Raw genomic sequence first — 14,797 nt, 5'->3', positions numbered from 1 at the left:
CAGCTAGAATATTGTAACATCATTTGGGATCCTTGGCAGCAAACATACATTGATAAAATAGAAATGGTTCAGAGAAGGACAGCTAGGTACACACTAAATCTATACAGTTATCAAGATCGTGTCACCAAAATGTTACAACAACTCAACTGGCCAACACTACAACAGCGCTGGCAATTTTCTTCATCATGCTATATAAAATAAACAATAACTTAGTCAACATAAATAGTCAAGTGTACCTTATAACATCAAGAGATCATAAATTTGTACTGCCTTATTCACCAACAAATTACCACTCTTCATCCTACTTTCCACGCACCATAAGAATGTGGAATAATTTACCATCAGAAGTGGCTCTCAGTCCAGATCTACCATCATTTAAGTCTGGGCTGCAACAAATCATCTATAACTAACCAATCTCTACGTTTTTATCTTATAGCAAAAAAAATGAAAAAATGTAACTTATCACTTGTAAATATCTTTGCACTAATTATAAATTTTTATTTTACCCACATGCGCCTTCTAGTATTCTTCAACAGATTGAAGTTAAGGAGTGATCCGTAGAAGAAATTGATAGTTTAATTAGATAATTATTTCTATTTATTTTTGTTAAGAGAACATGTTATTCTCTCTTTTGCTGAAATATCAAGTGAAGAGTCTGGTGCTTTATTTTTCTCCTTGGAATCTTTGGAATATCAAGAATTTCATAGGAGTTCCAACAATTAGCCAGTGTAGAGTCAGTGTGTAGATTAGTAGAAGTCTTGATATTGTTGTCCTTATTGTTTTTTTTTTACACACACTGGTTTTATACCTCCACTAAATAAGAAGTATTATGATATGGCACTTTTGTCACATTTGTTCTTGCAGTCCATTGTCCTTCTATTAAAGCCATGCAGCAGAGGTTGTATAATGATAATCTATTTTCTGACTTGTTGTTGGGGTATGGAGGAACGGAAATCCAACCATTAACATTGTAGGATAAACATCCTCCTCGTCCGTAGATATTTGGTGTCGACTATAACCCAGTACAACAGACATTTTTTTCTTATGTTTTAATACATAACTCTGCTTTTCCAAATCTGGATTTTATCATTCCATTTCTTTTTCACAGTATTTTTATGTCTGATTTAGCTAACTATCGTATTTTGTTGTCTCATAAAATCATGTCTGGTATAAGTCCATAAGTGCCTGATACTAAAGGAAGGTTTGGACTGATTTGTGAAGTTGTGACTTAAACTTTTAGGAATTAAGGACAAAAAAAGGACCACTTCCATTTTGATCAAAATCGTATCCTTTGTAAAACACTTAACCTCATTCAAATTCAGTGCTGATTTAAGCTTGGATATAGGGTTCATTTTTTTGTCCTCTCAAAACTGCATATGCCCTGCGAAACAACTGACATCATGCCTTAATAAATGTTTTATTTCCTAAATGCTCAATATTAATATTTAACCAATAAAAAACTACATATAATGGAACTAACTTTTCAAAGGGTTATATGTCTTTGTCCATGGAGTCCAAATCTTATTTTATGAATGTAGTCAAATCAGAAAATGAACCTAGCAAACAGAATATCCAAAGGAATAATTGTCCATTGACAAGTAGTTTTTTTGTGTAATTGAGTATAATATAATCGATTATAGGGAAGTGAGCTAACAACAGACAAATCATGGATCTAATTAATGGGACAAAAATGTGCATTTTATTTTATGATAAATGAGTGTTAATTGTAATTTCTTGACCAATTTTAATGGGGTTTGTTTTTGAAGTCTTTAACATAGATCTGTTTCCAATATAAATGGTAAAATTTTGTTAAGGAATCTTTAAAATGTAATGAAAAGGACCTCATAGGGAGAGTATATGAGTTCTGTGCATTTTGTAAATTATTTTTAGTTAAAGTAGAGAATGACGAAGTCTTTCTTCATGCTAATTTGAAATTACTTCTTGCAACTTGTTTAGTAGATACTGGTACTTGTACCTTGCCGATAAACAGTGGATCAGGACCATATTGTCTATGTCCTTGTGTGTATGTCCATTGGTCCGTCTGCTGATAAAGTTATTTGTTGATGTAACTCCTGAGACCACTGATCAGAATATTGTAGTATTTTTAGCCATCACAAGTTCTTGATCATGTTCTACTAGATTTTGGTTGAACACATTTTATGGGAGATATGGGACTTTTTGGAATTTGACACCAAAGCAACTCTTCTGAGACATTTGATAGAATATTTAAAGACTGTCAGGTTATGTACCAGCCAAGTGTGCAAAGTGTAGTATTATACCCCACCTAACAAGTGGGTGGTATGTCACTTAGTCCATCTGTCTGTCATTCCTTCTTTCTGAATTTCGTTGAAATTATCTCCGCTCCCAATGAATGGATTGATTTCATATTTGGTGAATGGCTTTATGTAGATGGGCATATATTGTAAATGGTTTTGGTCACGAAAATCTCAGCTCCCAATGGATGGATTGATTTCAGATTTGGTGTGTAGCTTCATAGATAGGGCATAGGTTTTGGGCCATTTAGTTGCTGTCCAATATCAGCTTCCTGTATGAGTATAGGTATACCTGGCACAGCAACACATGCAACTTCATGATTTTAAAAGTCTTCAATGACCTTTCAAGGAAGAGAAAAATTCAGTGAAAGAAATTAACAGTAGACCTTATCAAGCAGATCTATAGTGAAATTGGCTCAATTTCCTTTGAAATGTACAGTGCGGTCTACATAAAATTATGATGGGTCTATGTTGACCAAAAATTAAGTTTCTATCACTGAAAATTACGGCCACATAAGCAGGTCTTCATAAATAGGTTAATTTATACTTAAAATACACTCTTTTAAGTGATATTATAATGACACTCTTTTAAGCCATAAGTTGTGATCATGAATATAGCTCATATTTAGCTTATTTTCCATCTTGGAAAATGGAGTATTTTCTTTCTGAAAAAATGGCATTCACTTCACATGCTTGAAAACTCTTCATACACAAAGCATTTATAGTTCAGGTTTAAACTGTACCTGAAGCTTTAATGGTAATCTTATTTTTACCACTCTTTGGAAAAGGTTGTTCATTAATTTTGCCAGAGGATTTACTTCTAGTAACATACAGAATTTCCAACTGTTTCATGAATTATGGCAATTTGATTGATATTAAACATATTTAAAGTCAATTTTACAAAGGATAAAGGTTTTGGTGTAAACAATACATGTATCCTGCTTGGGTATATGTTGGACACCAATCAACTCTTTAAATTATAGAAAAGAACAGAATTTTTATGTGGTTCAGTCTAGCATATGAACTATCGTCAAAAAACAATACATAGACAAAATACTCATATATTTCAAACTAAGTATACAAATATACATCATGTATACAGGTACCATAATAGTGTTAGTATTTAGTTTTACAATATTAATTAAATGAAAAAATTATCTCCCTTTAATTTCACATTGGCATTCATTAATAATAAGGTATATAAATTAGATTGGTGGTGCTAGAATGAGTAAGTGTAATTTAAGTTTCTCAATATAGGTACATTTTATTTATCCTTTTCACAATTACCAGATGACTATCTTAGATTTTAAGTTCTCTAAACAGGTTTTTATAGAACCAAGAAATCTTGTGTTAGAGATTTCTCTGCTTCCATTTAAAAAAATTTACATTATTTTTTATATTTTTTGAAAGAGTAATCAAGGGAACCAAGGTTATAGCGGTAATCAAAACAGTGCAATCCAGGGACAAAGACCAGACATGGAAAACAGACATACACAAAGAACATAAAGTAACTAAAATCATACATACAAAGTAACAAAAGCAAATGAGCAACTCATGATGACTTCAATCTTGTAGCAACATAACCTGTTCCAGAAGCCTATTTGTTAAGAGTTCTAGCGCGATACAAAACGTCTGCGTAGTTTCAGCAGGCTCTGGCATAACATGAGTTGTGATATGAACACTCCATATGCAGGTGCTGAAGGGATGTTGCCACAGATGAAAGGAAAGTTGACAATTCTGAATGAAAAGTCATCACATTTGTTGTAAAGTTTGGTCAATAGTTTTCCTTTACCATCAATTTCTAAGTGTAGGTCAAGATATGAGGCTGACCTTACAGTGTCTGTAGTATCCTTTATCTCGAGTTCTTTTGGGTAGATGTGATGTATCAAATCCCCCAAATTAGTATTGTTTAAAGATAATACGTCATCTATATAAAAATTCAAAGACTTGTAAAAATGTTTAAGCATTTTACCTTCTGCTTGATTTCAGGGGTATGGTATTTTCGAAGGCTCTTTTAGGTGTTGCTGGATTTACTGCAGGAGCAGCAATTTTAATAAATCTACCAACAAGATTCTTCATGGCGAGTGAAAAGGCAACATTATCATATCTGACAACAGCTAAACTGCAGACCATCGATGAAGCTAAGAAAAACTTTTCAGTAAGACTTAACTTCTTACAATTAATATTTTCAGGTTCAGATTATTTTTATGGTTACATTTGATCAAGGGAGGTAAGATGAATGAACTTTTTCTGTCCATCTTTCTGGTCATACCCTATATATCTTGTAAGCATAATTCCTTCTCAACCATACATTCAATGGGTTTTGATACAGGTGCAGGAAGTAAATGGCTATCGTTGGATGCTGATGTGGAGGTACTCAAATGTAACAGAAGTGCAGGATGTATAAAGGTATGGCACCACTGGTAATTACAACTACATTGTAACATGAGTGCAGGATGTATAAATGTATGGCACACTGGTAATTAGAATTACAATGTAACAGGGGTGCAGGGTGTTTAAAGGTGTGGCACACTGGTTATTATCATTACATTGTAACATTAGTGCAGAGTGTATAAAGATATGGCACAATGGTTATTAGAAATACATTGTAACAGGGGTGCAGGATGTATGAAGGTATGGCACCTCTGGTAATTACAACTACATTGTAACATGAGTGCTGGGTGTATAAATGTATGGCACACTGGTAATAAGAATCACAATGTAACAGGGGTGCAGGGTGTTTAAAGGTATGGCACACTGGTTATTATCATTACATTGTAACAGTAGTGCAGAGTGTATGATGATATGGCAAACTGGTTATTAGAAATACATTGTAACAGAGGTGCAGACAGGGGTGCAGGGTGTATAAAGGTATGGCACCACTGGTAATTACAACTACATTGTAACATGAGTGCAGGGTGTATAAATGTATGGCACACTGGTAATTAGAATTACAATGTAACAGGGGTGCAGGGTGTTTAAAGGTATGGCACACTGGTTATTATCATTACATTGTAACAGTAGTGCAGAGTGTATAAAGATATGGCACACTGGTTATTAGAAATACATTGTAACAGGGGTGCAGACAGGGGTGCAGGGTGTATAAAGGTATGGCACACTGGTTATTAGAATTACATTGTAACTGGAGTGCAGGATGTATAAAGGTATGGCACACTGGTTATTAGAATAACAATGTCACAGGGATGCAGGGTGTATAAAGGCATGGCACATTGGTAATTAGAATTACAATATAACAGGGATGCAGACAGGGGTGCAGTGTGTATAAAGCATGGTACACTGGTTATTAGAATTACAATGTAACAGTGGTGCTGGGTTTATAAAGGCATGGCACACTGGTTATTAGAATTACATTGTGACGGGAGTGCTGGATGTATAAAGATATGGCACACTGGTTATTAGAATAACAATGTCACAGGGGTGTAGGGTGTATAAACACGTGGCACACTGTTTTTTTGAATTACATTGAAACACACTGCTTATGAAGAACTTATTTTCAAATTATTGATTTTTTTCACTTTTATGCATAATTCATTAGAATCATGCAAAATGTTGTACATGGTTGGAAAGCCTACAAATTTTAATTTTTGATATTTTGTTTAAAATGCTTAAGTAAACAGAAAATTACATGTGGCAGTTCATAGAATCCTTGTTCACAAGCAATAAAAATTATGTAGAATGCCTTGTAGAATTTGAAAATGACACTAACATACTTATAGAAACTACTGAATTTTCAATGTTAATTAACAACCAAGGGCAGACAGGTTAAAAATAGAAATGTGTAGCCTTTTTGGGGGTGTATGTATCATATTTTACAGAATTTGCATGATTCTCATAAAGACTGCTACTTAAGATTGTATTTGTTACTTATGTAGACTTGTACTTTAATAGCCTAGTTTTTCTTCTCCAGGCATCAGATCTATGGAAGAATAATGGAATAGTTATGATGGCTGTCAGAAGACCTGGATGATCTATGTGCAGAGAGGTATAGGTTATAAACATTTTACATTGAATAGAGGAAGTTTTTTTAAACAAATTTATTCAAAAAAATTGTTTTCTGTAGGGTCATAAGTTTTTATATTCTTTTAATTACTCCACACCTTCTGTTTCTTCAGTAGAATACATTTGCTACATGTACAATATAACTCAGCAATTACTGCAAAATTAAAAATATTGTGCAATGCAATGAAAAAAAATGCATATGGGAATGATTCTTCAGGCTGGTTAATACTATTAAGGCCATCACTGAAGTAGGTACCAGTCTTGCATTACAGATCCCTGAGCAGGTGTACATCAAAACATGAAGGGTATCAAAATATAGTGCATTTTGTTTTTGTCTCTTTACAAAACTAATGTTTTGTCAAAAGGTATGAACAATGATTATAAAATAGAGTGAACATAACACTATAAGATGACAAACTTTTTTATAACATTAACATGTGGCTCTGAAAAGGTTGGTTTGATGACTGCAAAATGGAAATGAAAGTAGAGAAAATGGCTATTTATAGTTCAAGACTACTTTTCTGTCCAATCTTTGTGGACTTGCCTTCTTTTTTTGTGGGAAATTAATTTTTCACATGTCCTCAGAAACTCTGCATAAGTGAAAGTTTTATTGAATCAATTTACATATTTTTATTTAAAAATGCTAAAAATATGCACTTCCCTGTAGAAGTCTATGGGAATATTAATGCAAGACTGAGACCAGTAGATTGATGTATTCTTCCTACTGAACAATGATTAACCTGTTCCAATGTTTAATTTCTTTTTTAATTGGTCTTCTTCTCTGGGACTTCTTTGGTCAACAACTATCTTTTCTTACCTTCCATATTGTGTAGCACCAAGAATGGAATCAATTTGGATTCTGTAAAAGTGGCTTAACTACATGTTTTTCCATCTCGATATTTTTACTTTTTTCAGGAGGACTGATCTACCAGCTGTAGATATTTGTTTGAAATTGTGCTTAGCTAAAATTTCCCCATTCATTGTCTGAAAAGCTTCTGGAATGCATATGAAAAATTGGTTACAGATACTTTTAACCTTCATAGACTGTTCACTTTTGAGATGAACAGCAGCTATTTCTTATTATTTTCTAACTCAAAAGAAGTATTGAAAATATTTTGATAATTGAATATAAAATTAGGTACTTATTTTTTAGGAGGCCCTTGGGCTGTCCTCTCTGCTGCCTGAACTTGAAGCCCATCGAGTCCAGCTGCATGCTGTAGTTCATGAGACTCTGGGAGTTGATGAGTTCAGGCCTTTCTTCAAAGGAGATGTTTATTTAGATGTGGAGGTAAACAAAAATGGTAGTTTAAGATGAAATTGACCATGATTTATTTCTATTGATTTTAACCAGAGAGAAATATGTGAAAAAGTATGACAACCATTTTCTTGTCTTGTGTGAAAATTAGATTGGATTTTAGAATTATGTTGAGAAAAGACCATGAGGGAACACCAACAACATTAAAAACTGACAATCATTTACAATTTAAGGGCATAATAGAGTCTTCAATATGGAGTGACATTAACATGAAATGACAATTTCTTGTTTTCGTCATGAAAAAAATAGTAAAGAAAATTATGCCAGAATCAATCCTTTGATAGGGACACTCATAATATGCAAGCTATTGATCCAACTTGTGCCATTATTGCAATAATAAATATCTTTTATGAATGATGTTTTGTTGTTTTTATTTTTCAGAGGAAGTTTTATGGTCCAAAAGAGCGATGGGCTTCTTTATTTTCACTATTACGCATTAGTGTTATGAAAAATGTCTACAGAGTGAGGCAAAAGAAAATAGAAGGAAACTTGAGGGGAGAAGGGAGACTGCTGGGAGGTAATAATTTGTCATAAATAAGAATTGAGGGATGAATTCCATTATCTGTTCAATTACACATTTTTTTTTACTTGAAGAAAGTGTAGGTTCTTGAATTCCATTATCTGTTCAATTACACATTTTTTTTACATGAAGTAAGTGTAGGTTCTTGCAAAACCATTAAAAGATTTTCCAAATACAAATGTATTAATATTATATATTCAACTATTTTGTATTATTATTGTCCATTGGGAATCTCTTAGTAAAATAAATGTTTCAAAATTTCAAAGTTTCAAATGATAAAAATAAAGCTATTTGGGATGACATGATGTAAACAATCACTATGAAAGAATTACTGAAATTGATTTTGCCTAGAGACTCCCTGTCCTTAAATCATATTAATCAAACAGAGCGAAAAAACTTATGAGTCCAATGTAACACCTTTTAATGTCTGTAGAAATAGTGGAAACTTAAAAAAAAAGTCCAAAGATTGAAACCAAACTGTGGTCAATTGGCAGCTATTTTACTTACAAGCTTACCAACATTAGTTATAATGGTTCATACAAAGTTAACTTTTTTGTCAAGATGTTAAAATGACAAACTTCAGAAAAATAATGCGTTGGGGGTTATGTTATTATAAAACTTACACCCTATTTACATCTACCAAATTTTACCAAGTTTTGTGTTATAAAAATGATTATAACACTGAATATTTATATTTATTTTTCCAATACTGCTTGTTTTTTCAGTCCACCTAGCCATAGGCCAAATGAGCTATTGCTGTCACTTGGCGTCAATCTTCATTGTTTTCAAACAATTTTTCAAAACTCTTCTCCTCTAAAACCACTGGACCAATAAGAGCCAAACTTGGTATAAATATTCGTTTGGATAATCTGCATAGCATTGTTGCAGGGATTTTTTATCTATGGCTGCCCTTGTAAAAATAGAACATAAGGATCTGACAGAAATTTTTTGCATTTATCTCCAAAACTGTTATAGGTTTAGCCAAATTCTGACATGCATAAAAGTGTTTAACATGATGAGATCTATCTCTAGTCAAATTGTCATTTTGATCTGTTAAACCATGTTGGAGGTTTGCCTTTTTTCAACTTTTTCTTTTGCTCTTTTAGTGTTTTTCTTTCAAAAATCTTCTCCTCAGACCAATTAGAATCAAATCTGGTACAAATGTTCCTTGGAGTATTCTGCATAGAACTGCTGTAGAGATTTTTGTTCCGTCGAAAAACATGGCCATCATTACTAAAATTAGAACAAAGTTGTCATACAGTAGTTTTTCACATATATCTCCTGAACTGTTAATTTTGCCAAATTCTGACTATGGTTAAAGAGTTTAGCATAATGAGATCTATCACTGGTCAATTTTTTGTTTTAATCTGTCAAGTATGTTGGAGTTATTGCCCTTTTTCGATGTTTTATACCTATTCTAATGTTATCTCTTAAAAAAATCTTCTCCTCTGAAACTACCAGACCAATTAGAACCAAACTTGGTATGAATATTTCCTAGGGTATTCTGCATAGATCTGAAGTGGAGATTTTTGATCTGTCAAAAAACATGGCTGCTGTTTCTAAAAATAGAACAAAGCAGTCACTCAGAATTTTTTCTCATATATCTCCAAAACTGTTAGGTACAGCCAAATTCTTTCAATGCCGAAATGGTTCATATTATAAGGCCTACAAAAGTCTGCAGGGATCTAAGTTGTTGGACCTACTCCTTGTTAGATGTGTTGCCCTTGATTGGTGAAAAATAAGGTTTTTTTCACAGTTTTCAGCAAATATCTTGAAAACTATGATATATATGGAAAGAAACTTTCGATAGCTGAAATGATCCTTATGATAAAGCCTACAAAAGGGATCAAAGTTTGCGGATGACTCCTTGTTAGAGTTATTGCCCTTGAAAAGCGAAAAATTATTATTTAGCAGTTTTCAGCTAATATCTTGAAAACTATAATTGATAGAAAGAAACTTTCAATTGATTAAATGAGCCTACTTATGATTAGACCTACCAAGTCTTTTTTGAGTCAAAATTGTCAGACAACTCCTTGTTAGAGTTATTGCCCTTGAAGGACAAAAATTTAACAAGGTGAGCAATTCAGGCTCTTAGGAGCCTCTTGTTTCAGAAATGTATGTATGAATGTACTGTGTAGTGGGTTACTTTTCATTTTTTATGTGTATATTCACTTTTTGATTTGCCAATTTCAATTTCAATTTGGTTTGTTAACTTAATGAACACAGGCCTGCTGAAGAAAACAACATTTTTCTGCTGTAAAAAAAACATTTTGGATTTGATAAAAATCGAATAATCATAATTCATACATTTTAAACATTATTAGTCAGATTTAAGAATGAATAGGACATCACATACATGATATCCAAAATCAATGGATGGCTAAAATTAAAACTTTATCATCAAAATTGAAAGAAAAATGTTTTTGCAATTTTTTTACCTGTGAAAAACAGTGTTCATCTACTTCCTCCTTTCCAATGCAAAAAATAGTTAAAGATTACTACATGGTCCTATTTTTTATATTGCCCTTGCAACCAGCCCTTCACTGATAATGTCCCTCAGAAGGAAAGGTCAATATCAATGTCTTGGGCTTACAACAAAAACAGTATGACTCTTTTTATCTATGACTACTTGGTACTGGGTTTATGGACAGTTTTAATTTTGTGATCAATGGATTGATATATATGACATTTTGGCAGGGGAGTCTGAAAGTGAAATTATAGTATTTTTTTTCACATTTGATTAATCTTAATTTATTTCACATGGAACAATCGGGCGTGTTCCTTTTGTGCCAAAAAGGAGGCATTTTGCGCCACAACTCTTTTGCGCCAGTTTACTTTTTGATTTTCGTAGTCAAATTGCGCCAATAAATAAATGCTCCTTTTGCAACATAAAACAGGTAAAGTTATATTTGATATTGTTTTAATGATACATTAGATGCATTTTGTGGTTATTGTGTTATTCACCATGTTTTTTTAATCTCTTTATAATTGAATGTTCATTTCTTTGGCAAGTACAATTATAAAAATATAAGAAATATAAGACTTTTATTTTAGTTTAAAAATGTAAATAAAGACCCTCCTCCTTTTTTCCGGGCTTGGGACCGACAGCTTTTCTTGGCAGAGTTAATGTTAAAAAAAAGTTATTTTGATATAGCATGCAGATAATTCATTTTTCTTTATTTGATGATCATTTTATTATAGATTTTTACCTTTTTGATATTTAATTTGTATTTGGTGCAAAAGGTAGTCTTTTTCTGGCGGAAAAGGACTTCACAGAAAGAAAAAAAAAATTTGGTGCAATTTAACAACGATTTTTTATTCAATTGGTGCAAAAGGATGATGCTTAAACAATCAATACATTGCTGTTATCTTTATAGTAATTGATGATAAACTGTTTCCTAACACAAACTATTGATTACGAGCAGATTCCCATTAGAGATAGTCGATAGTAGTTTTGCACCTACTTTTTTGACTGATTTTTAGATGTATCGGAGTATGTAATACATTTTGTATAAAAGTCTGCATTACTTCTGTATTATTCTTATTATAGGTGTTTATGTAATCGGACCAGGTGACCAGGGTGTACTGTTTCAACATGAAGAATCAGAATTTGGTGACCATGCTGATTTGAAAGATGTATTGGCTGCAGTAAAGCAAATCAATCAGTAGTTGTGAAAAAAAAGCATTTAGTTGTACTTTAATGCTCATTTGTTAATTTTGTCCAGTTTTGACATTTTTTGTCTTCTTTGGCAAAAATGCATCATACATGAAATAAGAAAAAAAATGATTCTTAACCCATGTAGTAAGGTTGTTTAATGTAAAAATAAATAAAAAAATATAGTAGTTTTTAATTAGAAATTGCAATTGATGTCACACCTCAGTCCATGCACTAGGGACTTGTCACAGTCACATGGCATTTCCTATAGTTTGCATTACCTAGGTTTTACCAAATCAGTAATGTATAGATATTGACAAAATAAAGCAAAATGTTATGTAAATGGTAATTTATGTTGCATTGATGTAAACCTTTGTTCCTTACTCTATAACCATAATTCATCATCATTTTACACAAGCTTGCCAAAGAACAAGATTTTGTCTAGTTTTACAAGTATGAGAGCCTTTCTTGCATTTATTTAAATTAATGTGAATGTTTGAGTATTAGTTTACATGTATTTTACAATTGTTATTGTACACACATACATTGTATCATTCCTATTTTAACTCACCGATATAGTTAGCAGAGAATTTATAAGAAGGAAATCAATATGTAGGAATATAAAATAATTCTGTCTTTTATACATGGAATATTTACAGGTCCTTTACCTAATTTACCATAATTACATGTACATTACTAATTTCAATTAAGCTAAACAATGAAATCTTTTAAGTGACTTCAACTATACGGTCTATAATTAACATTTGTGGGGTATTTTATAGGTTACTTAAGGTAGTCTTAAGAGCATTTATTTCTGTCATCAATAAACTAATAGTGTTTGAAATGATGCAAAAATAATATATTGAAATTATTTCAAATGAACTTTTTACTTAAAAATTAAAAACATTACAGGTATTTCTAAAAAGCTCTTTTAAGTGGAGATAATTGGTTGCAAAATGTTCTTATTGAAATATGTAGGGCATTTTAGGTTTTTCAAATATTGCAAAAAAAGAATTTGGTGACCCCCAATTTTTGTTTTGAAATATGAAAGAATGTCAGTTAAGTGTTCTTTATGTAAAGTTATAAAAATTTTATACACCAATTTTTATAAAGTTTGCGAAATCTTGCGAATTCCCTACAGAATCCATATAAAATGTAGTAAAATATTGCCTTTAATAAGGCTCAATTATCTCATAATCGAGTTTGATGACCTATGTTTTTTACATTAAAATTATAAAGTATATTCTTTCAGAAAAACTAGAAAAAATTATCTACTAGAAATATTAGGTATGATCTACCTTAAATAATTGGTGTTCCATTAAAATTTACTTTGGAGTGTTTTAGTTTGTTTCTGTTGTTATGATGAGAAACACAATTTTCATTCTAGTTAATGAAAAGACATACTTTTGGTTAGTAGTTGAGCTTAGGTAAAGCTAGGGAATAAATACTGGAGTAGCCATAATTACATGAGAGACTACAGTGATTGATCAATACCAATACTAGTAGTCCATAACTTAATTTCAAAAATGATATTTTCATTATATTTATGATTCATCATTATGTGCTTATTGGTCATACTGCTGATTTGGAAAGGTATTTCTAAAATAAAGCCAAGACATCTTACATTTACTTAGGTTAGTACTAAAATGGCCAGTAGAGTTGTTATCATACCATGTTGTATTGACTGTTGGTAGACAGCAAAGTACCTTCAGTAAGTGCATGTTATATTTGAGTAGCTTCCTTTTAAATGGTGTGTTCTATATTATAGCATATTCTGTCATTAAAGACTAATTATAGCACTATCTAACAAGTTAAAGGTCTATGTATAAATCATTTTGTTTTTGTACCATTGAAAATAAGCAATTGCTGATATCTAATTGTAATTGGATTGTTCATACAGCATCTTTATATGTTTTTAATATGTATGCAATATGATGTTCCCCTGAGAGGATAATTCCTACCATGTAATGATACCTGGAATAAAAATTACATTGTTAATCATTCCAGGTGGATGATCAAATGGTAGTTATTCACTTTAGTCAGAACAATTTATATCTTTATTATTATTACCAGTTTATGTATTTTCATTCCTACATTACTGCATTTAAACTTATATCTTGTTACTTATTAATTAAAAAAAACCATTTGTTTTACCAATGCATTTTAGTAAACGGGTCTTCAGACTTCATAAACCATTATTTAGGAGGTAACGGTTTTGTATATGAAGATTTTGAGACGACAGTCCTGGATTTGACAGTAGCAAATTAAGTTTATCAGCAATGCGTAATGAGAGCCAGTAAACTATCTGATATTTGCCACTGTCAAATTTAGATCAAATCAAATCATTAGACTACAAATCATCAAATACAATGCATTTATCTCCATTCTATAACAACTGTCAAATATATCTGTAAAAATGAAAATGAAAAATTTAAAAAAAAAATGTTTAAATATAATTTTTTTTATCCTCTTTCAGTTTGTACCTAAAGTAAAATTTTGAAATTATGTTATTGGATTAGTGAGATCAGGAACATAGAATTTTGACATTTGTATTTCAGTTTGAAGTCATGTGTTGCATGGTTCTTTGTTTATTTTGTGCATTAACAGTAGCGTTTTTTCCTTAACAAAACTGATATTTGCTTTGCGACTTGAAATAAAATAATGTCTTTTTAAAAAGACTATTTTCAATAACATGCCTTACAGTGAAGTAAAGAAACTTAAAGTAGAGGCTCCCATAGAAGACTCACATTCACTTGCATTCAGAAGTTCGTTTCTTTTATGATAGAGTTAAAATCAAATATAATCAGAGAAATTGTATCTAATGCATTTCAAAATATTTTAGACAAAATATTGATATGGAAGCATTTGAGATGCCATACATGTTTGGAAAATAGCTCAAATTTACTTCAACTGATCTACCAGAATATTTCGGATTTCCAAAATCCATCATTTAAATAGAATAGAATTTGGCCCAAAAGGGGCCTTTCATTCTGGTCAAATTCTGATCCTGTGTC

At 31.6% G+C, this 14,797-nt stretch overlaps 1 protein-coding gene across 5 annotated transcripts in view; it reads left to right on the top strand.

The window, feature by feature from the left end:
* LOC148618962 (peroxiredoxin-like 2A) overlaps window positions 1–14,459 on the top strand; it is a 35,545-nt gene extending 21,086 nt beyond the window's left edge. For all 5 annotated transcript variants that reach the window (XM_088578412.1, XM_088578414.1, XM_088578416.1 and 2 more), the window contains 5 exons: window positions 4,263–4,431; window positions 6,202–6,276; window positions 7,447–7,581; window positions 7,990–8,125; window positions 11,679–14,459. In XM_088578412.1, coding sequence (XP_088434538.1) covers window positions 4,267–4,431; window positions 6,202–6,276; window positions 7,447–7,581; window positions 7,990–8,125; window positions 11,679–11,797 — 630 coding nt within the window. In that variant the 5' untranslated portion in view covers window positions 4,263–4,266 and the 3' untranslated portion in view covers window positions 11,798–14,459. The remainder of the gene's footprint in view (window positions 1–4,262; window positions 4,432–6,201; window positions 6,277–7,446; window positions 7,582–7,989; window positions 8,126–11,678) is intronic.
* Window positions 14,460–14,797: the final 338 nt, after the last annotated feature.

This window comes from Perna viridis, chromosome 4, assembly GCF_037379345.1.
Source record: "Perna viridis isolate PV_CMFRI_1.1 ecotype Kerala chromosome 4, ASM3737934v1, whole genome shotgun sequence".
Classification (NCBI taxonomy): domain Eukaryota; kingdom Metazoa; phylum Mollusca; class Bivalvia; order Mytilida; family Mytilidae; genus Perna; species Perna viridis.
The sequence above is the reverse complement of the archived record's forward strand: the minus strand, read 5'-3'. Positions and strand labels throughout refer to the sequence as shown.